The sequence below is a fragment of the Cydia fagiglandana genome, chromosome 20 (genome assembly GCF_963556715.1).
Source record: "Cydia fagiglandana chromosome 20, ilCydFagi1.1, whole genome shotgun sequence".
In the NCBI taxonomy this organism is placed as follows: Eukaryota; Metazoa; Arthropoda; class Insecta; order Lepidoptera; family Tortricidae; genus Cydia; species Cydia fagiglandana.
Genome location: NC_085951.1, coordinates 13,021,286 through 13,038,425, shown reverse-complemented (window position 1 = coordinate 13,038,425; position 17,140 = coordinate 13,021,286). Strand labels below are relative to the sequence as shown.

Genomic DNA, 17,140 nt, shown 5'->3' with positions numbered 1-17,140 from the left:
TTTTACCCTTTGGGTACGGAACCCTAAAAAAGTGACCAAGGCCTCCAGGGCTATAATAACCGCGAAAATCGAAGTTCGCAAATTGCGGGGATCTTTCTCTTTTACTCCAACGACGGCGTGATTAGAGTGACAGGGAAAAATCCCTGCAATTTGCGAATTTCGGTTTTCGCGGTAGCCCCTCTGTGCCTCAGGCTGTAATCGAACCAGCGTCCTCTGCTATCGCGGCAGGTGCCTTTGCCTTTCGGCCACCGGGCCACAGAGGCATAGGTCGTATTATTCCAAGTATCCATACACTGAGAGAAAAGTACAACAAAAATACACTTAGAATTACAAAAATAAACTTAATCCGGGGACAACGAGAGTTAACTAATAGGAACAAATTGACTTTTGCAATTTCTATTAGTTCTTGCAATTTCTATTATCTGTTTGTTGAAATTATATTTGGGATTACTGAGCTGTTTGTAGAAATAAATAAACTTTACAGAAATAGTGAAACGTCCATAATTATTACTAAAACTTAATTTTTTCCCCCAGTACAGAACTGTTTTTTAATTCCTGGTGATGATTTTTCTCTCAGTGTAAGGTAGAACAGTATGGTAGCTAATGCTTGTATGGAAAAAACATAGCAATAGTTTATTTCGTTCGCTTAAAAGTCGTTGTTTCAACCCCAACTTCATCCTCTTAGTCTAAGAGGATGAAGTTGGGTAAGAGGTTGAATCTAAGAGTCTTAGATATTAAATCTCAATTTTTTTAATGTAAAACCAGGAAGTTTGTAGGTACAAATATTTGTCAATGAACACATGAACGCCCTTACCAGGATTTGAAAACTTTGAACCCACTCATTCACTCATTTCACTATTTTTTGACATGACCACACCTGGGGCCAGTAAGTAGTAACAGCTTTTGGTGTCAGTGGGCCCCTCAAGCCACGACACTGCAACTAGGGTTACCAGATGACAGGAATCTTCCTGACATGTCAGGAATTTTGGCCTTTTGTCAGGAATGGGGACTGAACAGGAAAATGTCAGGAATTTTAAGAATTGGTAGACTTTGTTTTATAAAGTACCTTATTATTTAGGTAGTTATAATCCAAAAACATTCGAAAAAGATGCACTTTTAAGCTGGACTTCCGAGCAAAGCGGCTCTGACGCAACGGCCGCAGCGTTAGAGCCGCTGCGTCAGTGTCGCAACGTTAACTGACGCAGATTCGCTTCCGAGCGGCGCGACTCCGGCGACAGTCGCAGTTGTTATTCCATACGGTGCAGACGTGATATACTTATGATAAACCAATCAATTATGAAAATATTTTTAGAAGAAGAGGAGGATCACGATCTTTTGCTTCGTTACTTTTACAGTATGGAGCGAAGCCTACCCCATTCAATTTTCAAAAATAGAATAGACGAAGGAACTTATACCAACTTGAAAAAAAAGCATTTAAACGAGAACGACAAAAAATTCAGGAGTTTTTGTCGGTTTAATATTCATATTTTAGATATTTTAAATATTGACATGCCCTCAAAACCACGTACGATCGCAGCGACTGCGCGACAGTGCTTGCGCAGACGGAGCACGGCCGCTATCGCCTAGCGACACTGACGCGGCGCCACTGTCGCTGCGATAGTGACGCTGCGCTCGGAAGTAAGTTCATACATTTCCATACTGCATAATACTGTCGCTCTGTCGCCGCGTCAGTGTCGCTGCGTTAGTGTCGCCGGAGCCGCTGTGCTCGGAAGTCTACCTTTAGGGATATCGGCTACGCTAACGGCTAGAAACCTCCCCCCTTCGTCGCCGTCGTCGTCCAAAATATGAATGTCAGTAAAAATATATGAAAATCAGGAATTTTGTCAGGAAATTCTACAAACTCATTTCACGACACGCTCGGCCAGTTATTAATCCATATACGTACCTATATAATATCAGTCAGTGCATCATTCATACGATTAACCTTTGCTATTATTATCAATGATTACGTTTACCTCGCCGGTCAATGACCCCATTCCCTATACAAATATTAGTTGACTAGCCCATATAGGGGACTGCCATAAACGCTTTGCGGGCTTTGCGGCATTATGATAGTGACAGGTTTTTGTGAAAAACGGAATGTGTCGGTCACGTGTCAGTTATTTTGCTGTCGAATTTCGATAAATTGTTGTGTACCGATAGGTAAGAGTTTCCTATTCTGTACAGTCACCTGCAATAATATGTTACACAACGAAGGCCGCAAAAATATGTGACAGCACGCTCTTGTGGCTCTAGAATTAAGATCGTGCTGTCAAATATTTTTGCGGCCTTTGTTGTGTAACATATTATTGCAGGTGACTGTACAATATAAGCGCAATTTCATCGGTCTTAATATGGGCCGGACACTATCATGAATAATGACATTACTTTGGGGTCATCCATTAATTACGTCACACGTTTAGGGGGTGGGAGGGGGTCAAGAAAATGTGACATATTGTGACATGGGGGAGGGGGGAGACACAAACTTTGTGACGTCACTTTAACTTCATCAGTAACCGAAATTTTTTTTTTAATTATTTTATTCGCTGTACATTTAAATAACAAGTTTTTAAAACGATAATCGTTTTTATTCTTTTAATTTTCTTTCCTAAGCAGTTTTGGGTTATAAAATTACTAATATTTATATCGTCAAAAATATTTTGATAAAATATTAATAATACTTAGGTACTTACTTAATTCGATTTGGCGATTTCGTAGAAAAAATGTGACGTCACACTAGGGGGGAGGGGTTTGCCAAATGTGACCAAATGTGACAAGGGGGGGGGAGGGGTCAAAAAACCTAGAAATTCGTGTGACGTAATTAATGAATGACCCCTTTGAAGGAATTACATTTTTAGTGATAGTGTAGAGATTGTCATGAAGGTATGACGGTAAGTAATGAAGTTTATTTAAATATCTTCCTTCAGTATTGGAATTATGTCAAAGTAATGACACTAGAAATTACATTACTAATGACAGTGATTTGATTAAAATGATGGAATCAGAAATGACGGAAGATAATTAAGTTATTAAATAACACCTTCGCTGCGGATATTAATAGCGTAGCTCACAATTAACCATACTTTGCATGGGCTCTTTACCCTAAAATACGTAAATTAATCACATTTTACGTCTTAACTACGCTCATCTTGAAGTAGGTCTTAATGTTAAGTTTATTCGGTCTAAGTAAAATAAGTAGTAGGTATGTCAATCAGCAAATGTTTTGAGTATGAGATACAGTTGTAGTGCATAATTATTTTCCATCGTATTTTCACGGAAACGTACGAACACTACGAACGTGTCTTACTATTTCAGTCAGTCTCGGTGTAGTTGACGGCCTCCTTTGATATCGATATACTTTTATACTTTTTCTATATTTTACTGTTTTACTGTCACTAATGTCTTATGGAAAAAATTACACCTATATTTTGCAAGATTTCCTCGTTTTATTGCGAATCAAGCTCTGACCATTTCATTGGTCTTCGAGCCGGTCCTAGTGTTATGTTTGAACCGCGCACTAAGTAAGTTTCGAGCTACGTAATGTTTCGCACTCCTATAAGAACAAGAAGTCTAACACGCGCAGAGCGCGATGCAAAACCTGAGGTAATAAGAATGTCCAAGTCTTCGCCCTCGCACTCAACGACTATTCGACCAGCAGACACGACGTTCGTTGCTGGCAGCAGCCATATGGAAACCTCGGCGCACACCGACGTGCCGCACCCGCTGCCAGCGCACAGCATGGTATCTAAATCCTCGTCTGCCATACGGAAAAGGTTAGAATATGAGCGCGCTAAAGAAATGGCTAAGATTGACAAGCATTTGTTAGATTTGAAGTATGAGGCAGAACTAGCCGACCTAAAGTCAGAAAAATACAGTTCACACCAGAGTAGTAAAAGCTCACGTCACAGTTCCCGCATTAGCGACGCCAGTAAGAGCACTCGTCAAAATGTTCAAGACTGGATGGAGCGTAGCGCGCGAGAAATTGATCCGTTGCTGCCCGCCCCCGAGGATGATGATAACCTGGGCGACCGCAACCAGCCGGCACCTCCCCTCGCCGACTCTAATGGTACTATCAAGCTACTCGCAGCCGCAGTAAAGAATTTGACGATCGCCTCCACTAAAGATAAGTCACATGCCAACATTTTGAGCCGCATATGTACGCCGCGAGATTTACCGAAATATTCCGGCGATCCGCTCGAATGGCTACAGTTTAAACAAGCGTTTGAGGAGTCTACTGACGTTTGTAAATTTACCCCGAAGGAAAACTTATGGAGATTACGTAAGTGTCTGCAAGGACAAGCCAAAGAAACCGTGTCAGCCCTGCTTATGACCGCCGCCTCTCCTGATCGTATAATGGCTACACTTGAACTTCGTCACGGCGACCCCGAGTGTATTATAAGCAGACTCATTCATGACATTAAGAAGCTTCAGACCATGTCCCAAGAGTACCAGAAAGATATAGTCAATTTTTCTGTCAAAGTTCAAAACTTCGTCGAGTCTGTGAAGGCCGTGGGGCGCGAGGAGTACGTGCAAGGGCTTAGCATTGTCCCATTGCTGATATCGAAACTACCTCCAGTACTCGTTTCAAAGTGGTCGGATTATAGCTATCCACTAATCAAGGACGGAGCAAAGTCACGTTTGAATATTATGTCCGACTTTCTCAACATAGAGGCTCTCAAGATTGCCACGACCGCCAACGTTCATCTACAAAGTTATCGCCCTGAGCAGAATAAACAAAAGCAACACGATACTACTACTAAAGTTGCACCGAAAGCGCAAGCAATTTTATTGCAAACTGACCAACGCGACGACGAAGGGAAGAACGATAAGTGCCTCTTTTGCCGCACTCAATGTCACAAGTTGCCTGACTGTAAGAAGTTTAAACGCGCTTTACGTAAAGACAGATGGCGCCACGTTAAGAAGTACGGACTTTGCTACAAATGCATATCGCAACGCCACGATCGTGAGACTTGTTCTGCGCCTGCGTGCGACAAGGATGGATGCGGAGGTGCACACCACAGTCTATTGCACTACGTAGACATTGGCAAAGATGGCAAAGCTTCAACTTCGCGCCCGGTTGACGTTAACGTCAGCGCCTTGCCGCAGCCCGAGTCAACCTCAGTAACGGAGTCACCATCGAGTTCCACACTACAGTCATCGTCTGTAACAGAAGCTGCGACGTGCTCTATAAATACTGAAAAGCGCGTACTATTGAAAGTAGTTCCTGTCAACATTCACGGACCGAACGGCGTGTTTAGTACGACTGCATTTTTGGACGACGGGTCTTCAGTTTCGTTATTCAGCTCCGAGTTAGCAGCGCGCGCCGGCCTCACCGGCCGCAACGAATCCATGCGCGTGTGCGGCGCCTGGGAAGACGACGAGCTTGTGCACGAAGCAACTGTACTGACTTTACGTATTTCTAGTGCTAGTGGTAGTACACATGATTTAAATGTACGTAGCGTTCAACAATTGAGTATACCTGTACAAAATGTTAATATAGTAGACTGCGACAAGTATGAGCATTTGAAAAAACTTAAAACTCATCTCCCTTTTGCTAAGATTTCCAAGCCAGAGTTGTTAATAGGTCAGGACAATTATAATTTACTTGTACCTTTAGAAGTATGCTTAGGGCCTGATAACGAACCGTCAGCTACACGCACCCCCTTAGGTTGGTGTGTTCATGGGCCGGTACATGTGCCGCGCGCGTCGCGGGCCGCACGATCAGCGCACGCCACGCTCAACCTTTGCGTGGTGCCTGAGGAAGACGCCGTCGCGCACGCACTGCGTGAGCTACACGACGAGGTACGCCGCTCGTTTGCGATCGATTCTTTGGGAGTTGCAGGTAAGCCTAGAGAGAATGCTGACGATGTGAAAGCGCAGGAAATGTTAGAGAAGACTGCAGTGCTCACCAATGGGAGGTGGTCAGTAGGTGGTCAGTGGGTCTTCCGTGGAAAGATCCACACGTCAGTCTGCCCGATAGTTATATACCCTAGCGCATTTAAGCGGCTACAGGGTGTAGAAAAGAAAATGCTAGCTGATAAAGCTTATGGACTCAGGTACGAGGAACGTGTCAACCATTTGTTTGAAAACGATTTCGCACGGGAAATGCCCGACACGTCACTCACGCCTAACACATGGTACTTGCCACATTTCGGAGTTGACAATCCGAACAAGAAGAAGCTGCGTTTGGTTTATGACGCAGCAGCTAAAAGTCAAGGCAAGTCTCTAAATGACTTTCTTCTCACGGGTCCGGATTTACTCGTTTCCTTGTTCGGCATTATGGTTCGTTTTCGAGAGGATAGGGTAGCCGTAACCGGTGACATAAAAGATATGTTTTTGAGAATTAAAATTAATCCCGTAGACCGGAACGCCCTCAGATTCCTGTGGAGAGGTAGGAACCCCACAGGCCCAGTGAAGACGTACGCGATGACGTCGCTGATTTTCGGCGCGAACTGCTCGCCCTTTATTGCCCAGTACATTAAGAACAAGAACGCTAGCAGGTTCGAATCTACGCTTCCAGCTGCCGTCTCTGCTATACACAGCCAGCACTATATGGACGACTATATTGATAGTCTGCCGGATGAAGCTACCGCCATCAGTATGGTAAAGAATATTCGCGATATTCACAGTGCGGGAGGTTTCGAAATCCGCAACTGGACGTGTAATAGCGCAAATGTGCTCGACACTATACCTAAGGATATTTTAGGTAATACAGCTGTGAGGTTTGGACTGGACGATCATGATGAAGGTGAGCGCACTCTTGGACTGATTTGGTACCCTGCCAAGGATGAACTGGGGTTCGATGTGTCATTCAAACGCATTCCCGACAGCGTCATCAAAGGCGAACTGAGACCTACGAAGAGGGTTATGTTGCGTGTTATTATGTCAATTTTTGACATATTTGGGTTCTTGTCACCATTTACTACACAAGGCAAAGTTATGTTGCAGGACGCCTGGCGTCTTCATATCGACTGGGACGATATTATTCCAGATGAATTGTATAAAAAATGGTGCAATTGGTTGGAATTACTGAAGGTTATTGGAGAAATTCGCCTGCCAAGATGGTACCAGTCATGCGCTGCCAGATGTAAGATGGGAGATGAGTTGACCACAACTTTACCAAGCTCTTCCTTTCATGCCGTGACCGAGCAATGCTATAGTGACTTAGAACTGCATTTATTCAGTGACGCCTCACTTAAGGCAATGTCAGCGGTTGCGTACTGGCGTTGGAAGAGTAACGATCAGATATGTGTCGCATTTGTTGCCAGCAAAAGCCGAGTATCTTCGGTGAAACCTCAAACTGTGCCGCGATTGGAACTTCAAGCTGCGTTACTAGCAGCTCGACTCGCTGACTCAATAGCGAAGGCACATCGTTTGCACGTCACACGGCGATACTTTTGGTGCGATTCAAGTACGGTGCTACACTGGATTGGCAACAACACTCGTCGATACAAGACTTTCGAAGCTAATAGATTAGGCGAGATCGACGACCTGTCACAAGCCTCTGAGTGGAGATATGTGCCAACAGGACTGAACGTGGCGGACATTGCTACGAGAGAAACGTTCAATTATCAGTCTTTTCTCAATGAGTGGTTCAAGGGACCCGAGTTTTTGTACAGCGATGAGACTTGCTGGCCAGCGAACGTCCTGGAACCCGAAAATGAAGTCTGCGCTGAAGCTTGCATGACCGTAGTACAAAACTCACGTACATGTTTCCCGGTTCCTGACCCTGAGCGCTTCTCCTCGTGGCTACGATTTATGCGATCTACCGCTTGTGTTCTCAAGTTTGCAAATAAATGCAGAGGTATCGCACTTGACGACTACGCCCTGATGGAGCAAGCAAAGCAGTTAATCTTGCGGCAAGCTCAAGAAGATTCCTATGCCAGTGACATACAAGCAGTAAAGGCAGGAAAAGACTTGCCACGCGATAGTCGGCTGAGAAATCTATCTCCATACTTGGACGAGAACAATGTTTTGCGCGTGAGTGGCCGCATTGATGCTGTTTCTGACGTACCTCAGGAAGCGAAAAGGCCCATTATTCTTGACGGACGGCATCCTACTGCCAAGCTTTTGGTCAAGCACTATCATGTGAAGGCTGCCCACGGACACCAAGAAGCGGTAGTAAATGATTTAAAACAAGAATTTTGGATAATTCACTTGCGACCTACCGTCAAAAATGTTGCGTCTCGTTGCGTGCTCTGCAGGTTAAGAAAGGCTACCCCACAGGTGCCTCGGATGGGTGACTTACCTCAAGCGCGCATGGCGCATCATCAACGTGCCTTCACACTTTGCGGGATCGATCTGTTTGGGCCCATGGAAGTCACAGTAGGCAGACGTCGAGAAAAACGTTACGGCGTTTTGTTTACTTGCCTAACAGTTCGTGCAGTCCATATAGAAGTTGTTCACACACTTACTACCGACTCATTGATTATGGCGCTTCGACGAATGGCGTCCCGACGCGGGTGGCCGTCGCATATTTATTCCGACAACGGTACGAACCTACGCGGAGCAGACGTCGAATTGCGAAGATCCATACAGGAGCTCGACGAAGAATCACTTAGAGCCGAAGCTCTTAACAATCAAGTTCGCTGGACTTTTATTCCGCCCGCCAGCCCCCATTGGGGTGGGGCGTGGGAGCGCTTGATTCGGGCCGTAAAGCGATCTCTTCGTGTCATTCTAAAAGAACGAGCGCCCCGAGACGAAACTCTAAGCACTCTACTAGCGGAAGTAGAAGGTATTGTCAACGGTCGACCACTAACACACGTGTCGGTAGAGCCGGGCTCCTCTGACGCGCTTACGCCCAACCACTTTCTTATAGGCTCTTCGTGCAGGTTACCAATACATGGCGTATTTGACGATTCGGACTTAGCCTTAAGGAAGCAATGGCGAATAGCGCAGCGATTGGCCGACATGTACTGGAAGCGGTGGATGAAGGAGTTCCTCCCGCTTCTGTTACCGAGAAAGAAGTGGCAACAGGAGCAGAAGCCACTGAGTGTCGGGGACCTTGTGCTTGTGGTTGACCCAGACTCGCCTCGAAACGTGTGGCCACGAGGCCTAATTAAAAATGTCCTACCGGGAAAAGACGGTCGCATCAGGGTGGTCGACGTCAGCACCGCTACCGGCGTGCTGCGCCGGTCTGTGGCGCGCGTGGCTCCTGTACCTACCCTAGCTGATTAGTGCTAGTTTGCGCACTAGGGTGGGGAGTGTAGTTGACGGCCTCCTTTGATATCGATATACTTTTATACTTTTTCTATATTTTACTGTTTTACTGTCACTAATGTCTTATGGAAAAAATTACACCTATATTTTGCAAGATTTCCTCGTTTTTATTGCGAATCAAGCTTTGGCCCATTTCACTCGGTACGAAAAGTACCGAGGTTGACTGAAGTAGCACGACAAATACGAACGTGTCCGAAAAAATACGATGGAAAACAATTATGCACTACATCGTACATAAAATAGATGTTGTCCTAACGTGATATTCATTAATCCCTATGTTGACACGCAATGAAACTTTACGAGTTATGCTTTTTAAACATGAAATCAAGTAGGTAATACAGGTAATAAAATAGTAGAGACAGCATATACTTAGCAACACAAGAAAAGTAATTCACACATTCGTCCTTATTTCCATTATGTACCTACATATCTTTATGTTGCCCAAATAAGAATACCGGCCAAGTGCGAGTCGGGCTCGCGCAAGAAAGGTTCCGCTCCAGTACGCAAAAAACAGCAAAAAAATCGCGTTTGTTATATGGGAGCACCACATAAATATTTATTATATATAGATATATAGCGGCAACAGAAATATGTACACCATCTGTGAAAATTTCAACTGTCCAGCTATCACGGTTCATTGAGATACAGCCTAGTGAGGTGACGGATAGTGGAGTCACTTCTTAGTAATAGGGTCCAGTTTTTACTCTTTGGGTACGGGACCCTAAAAATCAAGAGCAAGAGAAGAAAAACCCAAAAGCATCCATATCTTTCTTCCACATACCCATAGTCTAATAAACCATGGTCTTCTCTTCCCAGAGTGACACAAGCCTACGTCACAATAACATGGCCGCTACATATAGCGCTGTCGCATGATGACGTAGGCTTGTGTCAGTCACGTGACCACGAAAAGACGGGAAGAGAGTACCAGGCGGAGTATATTATTATACCATGCACAGACCTCTGTTGCAATAAACAATTCAAGTGCACATCTCGCCAATTAGTGAGTTACAAAATAAAAGCCGAAGTGAGAAACTGGGGCGCGGCAAGGCCCGCTTTTGAGCGATAATTGGTGCTCAATGAACGCTTATTGTCTCTAAACACCACTGATTGTGTGTGTGGTGTAATTGAAGTTTGAATAGGCGAGGACGAGCACATAAAAATTATGTAGACCGGGGTTTCTTAAAGGGCGCTGGTGGCTTAGCGGTTAGAGCGTGCGAATTTCAATCTGGAGGCCGCGGGTTCGACCCCTGGGTCGTACCAATGAATTTTCCGGAACTTACGTACGAAATATCATTTGATATTTGCCAGTCGCTTTTCGGTAAAGGAAAATATCGTGAGGAAACCGGACTAAAGCTGACGGACGCGGCTGACGGGCGCGACATAAAAGTGTGCACAGTGTTCGGGACATGGCTTGCGGACGCGCAACAACGCTTAGTCCACAATGAACTGTAGACGAAGAAACATGCATTTTTGTAATCCTTTAATTTGAGATTATACAGTAATTCCTTGTTGCGAACACACTCGATAATTCTTTCCTCCAATTTCCGTACGCACGTCCAAGCTCTCGCGTAGTCCGCGTCCTTCTGGCGCAGTGACGCGTCCCGCACCCCGTGCATACTACTGCATACCGTCCGCGGACGTTTTCGGCTGACAGGAACATCCAGCGCGCCAGATTTCTGTCGGACGTCCGAAGGCTCAAGGTCAGCACAAGGTTACGTCCACGGCTTACCTCCGATAGTTTGCACAGTTCAGTGTATATTCATTATCTAGATACCTATAAGTCGCGGCTGTGAGCCGCGTCCGTCAGCCGCGTCCGATAATTTGTTTCCAGCTTTATCCTAATAAGACCTAGTTTACCTTCTGGGTTGGAAGGTCAGACGGCTGCAAAAAGTTTAAGAAACCCTGATGTACAACTATAGTCGGAGAAACGTAAGAGAGCCGATTTTTAGTGTTCCGTACCCGTAAACAGTAAAAACGGGACCCTATTACTAAGACTCCGCTGTCCGTCTGTCCGTCCGTCTGTCTGTCACCAGGCTATATCTCATGGACCGTGATAGCTAGACAGTTGAAATTTTCACAGATGATGTATTTCTGTTGCCGCTATATAGACTGGTCATATTTTTCATAAAAACGATTTCGACTGGCAAAGCATATTACTTTTTGGCAACCGGGTTTTTTAACCTAATTAGACCCCGCTGAATCCGAATTTGCCGGTTGCTTGATCGAATTCTTGACCGGAAGTGAGATATTTGACATTAAAGGTCCCTTTTTTTCGTTTTTCTTAAATAACTCTTAAACGGTGGCGCATAGCAAAAAATGTTCTATTACATAAGTAATCTGCATAAAATTACCTACAAGAAACATTCGGTACAATTTTTCGCTAGGATCAATATTCAAAGAGATTTCAACGCGGGAAATTTAATTATAATCACTTCTAAGGTCCCGTTTTTTAGGTTTTCGTAAATAACTCATAAACGGTGGTCAATATCAAAAAATGTTGTTAGACTTTAATAATCTACACAAAATTTTAAATAAAAAAGATTCAGTACACTTTTCGCAGGGATCAATATTTAAAAAGATAATAAAGAGGGAAAGTTAATTATAATAAATTCTAAGGTTCCTTGTTTTTATTTTTTCGTTAATAATTTGAAAAGTATGACTCATAGCAAAAAAAATCTTATACATAAATAATAAACGTAAAATTTCCTACAAGAAACATTTAGAACACTTTTCGCTAGGATCAATATTTAAAAAGACAAAGCAGCGGGTAAGTTAATTATAATCAATTTTAAAGTCCCTTTTTAGTTTTTTGTAAATAACTCGTAAACGGTGTCCCATAACAAAATAGGTTTTTAAGAACAAATTATCTACATAAAATTTCCTCCAAAAAACATCTAGAACACTTTTCTCTAGGATCAATATTTCAAGCGATATTATAGGAAGAAAGTTAATTACAATCAGTTCACAGGTCACTTTTTTTTAGAGTTTCGTAAATAACTCGTAAACGGTGGCCCGTTGCAAAACAATATTCTACATAAATACTAAACATAAAATTGTCCACAAAAAAGGTTCTGTACACTTTTTCGCTACGATCAATATTCAAAGAGGTATTAAAGGGGGTAAGTTAATTATAATCAATTTTCAGGTCCATTTTTAGGTTTTCGTAAATGACTCGTAAAATAAGGCTCATAGCAAAATAAGTTCTTAATGTTCTTGTAAATAAATAATCGATATAAAATTTTCTACGAAAAACATATGGAACACTTTTCTCTTTTTAGGGTTCTGTACCTCAAAATGAAAATAAGCCGGCCAAGCGCGAGTCGGACTCGCGTTGCAAGGGTTCCGTGCATTACCCAATTTTTAACAATGTGTTTTGTATATGTGAAACGCGAGTGATTGCCTTTAAAAAACCCGTCGGGATCGGTTCAAAAACTAAGTAATGCCCGACTCGCGCTTGACTGCATAATTCTAATAGGTTTTCCTGTCATATAGAGGTTCTATTCTGTATATTTTTTCAAAATTTAAGACCCAATAGTTTCGGAGATAAAGCCCCTCCCCCCAAAATAAAACATTAAAATACAAAAAATTACCATCGGGGTGATGGTCTGGCCTTTATCTCCAAAAATACTGGGTCTACATTTTTAAAATAAAATAAAATAAAATAGTTCTTTACCTATATAGACGAAAACCTAAAAATAGGGACCTGGAAATTGAATATAATTAACTTACCCCCTTTAATACCTCTTTAAATATTGATCGTAGCGAAAAAGTGTACAGAACCTTTTTTGTGGACAATTTTATGTTTAGTATTTATGTAGAATATTGTTTTGCAACGGGCCACCGTTTACGAGTTATTTACGAAAAACTAAAAAAAAGTGACCTGTGAACTGATTGTAATTAACTTTCTTCCTTTAATATCGCTTGAAATATTGATCCTAGAGAAAAGTGTTCTAGATGTTTTTTGGAGGAAATTTTATGTAGATAATTTGTTCTTAAAAACCTATTTTGCTATGGGACACCGTTTACGAGTTATTTACAAAAAACTAAAAAGGGACTTTAAATATGATTATAATTAACTTACCCGCTGCTTTGCCTTTTTAAATATTGATCCTAGCGAAAAGTGTTCTAAATGTTTCTTGTAGGAAATTTTACGTCTATTATTTATGTCTAAGATTTTTTTTGCTATGAGTCATACTTTTCAAATTATTAACGAAAAAATAAAAACAAGGAACCTTAGAATTTATCATAATTAACTTTCCCTCTTTATTATCTTTTTAAATATTGATCCCTGCGAAAAGTGTACTGAATCTTTCTTATTCAAAATTTTGTGTAGATTATTAAAGTCTCACAACATTTTTTGATATTGTCACCGTTTATGAGTTATTTACGAAAACCTAAAAAACGGGACCTTAGAAGTGATTATAATTAAATTTCCCGCGTTGAAATCTCTTTGAATATTGATCCTAGCGAAAAATTGTACTGAATCTTTCTTGTAGGCAATTTTATGTAGATTACTTATGTAATAGAACATTTTTTGCTATGCGCCACCGTTTAAGAGTTATTTACGAAAAACCAAAAAAAGGGACCTTTAATGTCAAATATCTCACTTCCGGTCAAGATTTCGATCGAGCAACCGGCAAATTCTGATTCAGCAGGGTCTGATTAGGTTAAAAAACCCGGTTGCCAAAAAGTAATATGATTTGCCAGTCGCATCAAGAAGGAGAACGATTTTGAATATTTTTGTCTAGTCTAATAGCAACAAATACTAAAAACAAAATAAAATAAATATTTAAGTGGGCTCCCATACAACAAACATGATCTTTTTTCTGTTTTTTGCGCAATGCTTCGGAACCCTTCGTGCGCGAGTCCGACTCGCACTTGGCCGGTTTTTTTAAATTCAAAGATCCCAAGGAATTGAGTTTTGGAAATCTTCGGACTCTTAGTCGGAAACGTGAAAACCATCTCCGTAAGGTCGTCTTTAGATTGAAATCATTGGATGCGTGTCCGTCCGCCGCTCCGGTGTGCGAGCGGGACGTTGCTATTTATATAAAAAGCGCATAGCGCTGTCTCGCTCACACATCGGAGCGCTGTGATGCCTGTGATAAAATGATAACCGAGTAATCCCGTGAAACCGCTCAAGCGTCCCCTTGGGTATACCTATGCGACTGCGGTGAGACTTACATATTCATTATGTATATGTACTCGTATTACGGTAAATAAACAAAGCGTTGCTTTCATACAGTATTGTAGCGAATGTGATGCGCAATAAATTAAGTGTCATCGTTTAAATAAAATGGATCTATATCTGAATCCCTAAAGTCTTTTCTCCTATCTTTGCATTCCCTAATATTGTTTGTCATAATGATCAGTTGTCCTAACACTCGTATACCCTAATTTTGGTTTCCCTATTATCGACTGGCCGATTTTTTTTTGTCCTAATATGTTTTTCCCTAATGGCACTTTCCATATTGGGTATTTATCCTAATAATGTGGTAGCATAATTCTTTTTTTGCCTAATTATTGTTAGGCCTAAATATTATATATCCTAACTAGGGATGTACCGACTAGTCGCCGACTAGTCGGGAAAGCCGACTATCCGGCCACATTTGTAGTCGGCGATTAGTCGGCGACTAGTCGGCAAAAATGGCCGATTAGTCGGCACTTTATTAGTGAAAGAAAAAACAGAAAAAAAGAAAGCAACAGTCAATATTTACCATAATATGTTTTATGTCTATTTTACCAAAATACCTATTCAGGGTGTGAAAACTTTTGTTCATATAATTGACCGTTTGATCGTTATCAAATCAAAACAAATCTTTATTTTGCATAAAATATGGTACAAATGGTGGATTAGCCATTAAGAAGCACATGCATACTTCACCAGCAACTGGCATGCAAAAACACAAACCCCAGCTATGCTACATCTATTAATAATGCTAATAAATCTAATATTATGCATGTCCCTTCTTATAATTACAATGTCATACTTAATCTAATTACAATGTCAGTATCTAGTCATATTTGAAGAAGTCGAAAAATTCATCAATTCGTATGGTGGTGGGCTGCTGTTTTCCTCTATAGGTCGATCTCAACTGATTCTCGTGTAATTTCATGGCCAAGTTCTATACTTAAAGGATTTTATTATAATTCAGTTTTTGTTTTTATTTAATGGTGGAGCCATGGGGAACTATTAATGTTATTGCAAAATTTAGAGACTTATAAACAGGGCACAATGCTCGTAAAGACGCTGACCACATGGGATAGGTTCTTAACTGCCAACTACGTATGAGAAATACTTAGAGCCTTGGAAATACCTCCTACAAGTTGTACCTACTGACGGTCTGCTCATGATCGCAAAATAAAAGAATGACAGAAATTGAACGAGGATTCTTGTGATAGGTCTTTGAACCTGTAGAGAACACCTTTTAGCCAAGCTAATATATAAATAGCGCAACCAAAAGAGCAAAACTATTGTTTTTCACCTGAACTTATACGAAACTAATGATCTGACCGACTAGCCGACTAGTCGGCCGACTAATCGGCCATTCGAGCGCCGATTAGTCGGCTAGTCGGCCAAATCAATAGTCGGTACATCACTAATCCTAACCATCATGTTACCTAATTTTACTTAGCCTATCGTATCTTGACCTAATACTCGTATGTCCTAATTTAAATTTCCCTCCTAACCTAACCAATGGCAGCACTTCATTTTTGCGAGGATCGCAGTTCTAACCTAACCTAACCCACTTTTGTGACAGCAGTTCGTTTTTTCGGGGGTCACAGTTCTAACCTAACCTAACCCACTTTTGTGGCAGCAGTTCGTTTTTTGAGGGTCACAGTTCTAACCTAACCTAACCCACTTTTGTGGCAGCAGTTCATTTTTTCGAGGGTCATAGTTCTAACCTAACCTAACCCACTTTTGTGGCAACAGTTCGTTACCATTCATTATGGAAAGTAATTGTTATGATAATTGATCAATAGGAAAAGTAACTGTTATGATAATAGATCATTAGGGCAGTAGCCATTTGGTCAAAACAGTTAGAGCATGTTATTTTATGCCAAACATTGTTAGGGATTTCGAAAATATGGTAAAAAACTTTAGGGGTCTTGATAGTTATGGTATAAATATTCTTAGGTCAAATGATTCTTAGGCTAACCATTACATTATGGAAAATAATCGTTATGACAATTGATCGTTAGGGCATGTGCCCATTAGGACGAACCAGTTAGAGCAAGTGACTTTAGGACAAACGTTGTTAGGGATTCAGAATGACACCCAAATAAAATAAATTAAGGTTGTTTGTTTATTTCGTTGCAAAGTGTACATTTGGTTTCTATATATTTAGTTGCTATGTGTTAGTCTCCAGGATCTTTTTTTGTTTTATAAAACTCTGGACCCTATGAGGACGCAGCGCCGATGGGATAAATTCTAGGATAGAGATAGTAATCGGATGCTTTTTATTAATCTGTAATTACATGACTTGTAATGTTAAATAAAATAAATGAAATAATTGCAGCAATCAATGCATCCAAAGAGATAATTATAATGATTCAGTGACCCGTGACCCTAAAATTACATTAGCTTACAAACTTCGCACTTTTGTGAAACAACATTGTTTTTTAGTCAGTTACCAAATTTTTTGTCGCTATTGGCGACGGGCCCGAAACAATGTCGCCAGTAGCGACTAAAAATTCAAGTGAATGAAACCGTTGTTGTCTAACAACAGTTTATTTGAATAACTTCATTATCTTCCATCATTCCTTCCGTCATTTCTGATTCCATCATTCTAATCAATTCACTGTCAGTAGTAATGTCATTTCTAGTTTAATTACTTTGACATAACTCCAATACTGACTGAAATTATTCAAATAAACTTCATTACTTGCCGTCATTCCTTCATGACAATCCCTACACTATCAC

At 41.4% G+C, this 17,140-nt stretch overlaps 2 protein-coding genes across 5 annotated transcripts in view; both read left to right on the top strand.

Annotated features, from left to right (window-relative positions):
- Positions 1–17,140, top strand: part of LOC134674474 (ceramide synthase 6-like) — a 55,316-nt gene that overhangs the window by 14,057 nt on the left and 24,119 nt on the right. The gene's annotated exons all lie outside the window — the stretch shown is intronic.
- Positions 6,215–9,177, top strand: LOC134674829 (uncharacterized). Its single transcript, XM_063532981.1, has one exon. It carries the CDS (start codon positions 6,280–6,282, stop codon positions 9,175–9,177), a length of 2,898 nt encoding a protein of 965 aa, XP_063389051.1. The 5' UTR covers positions 6,215–6,279.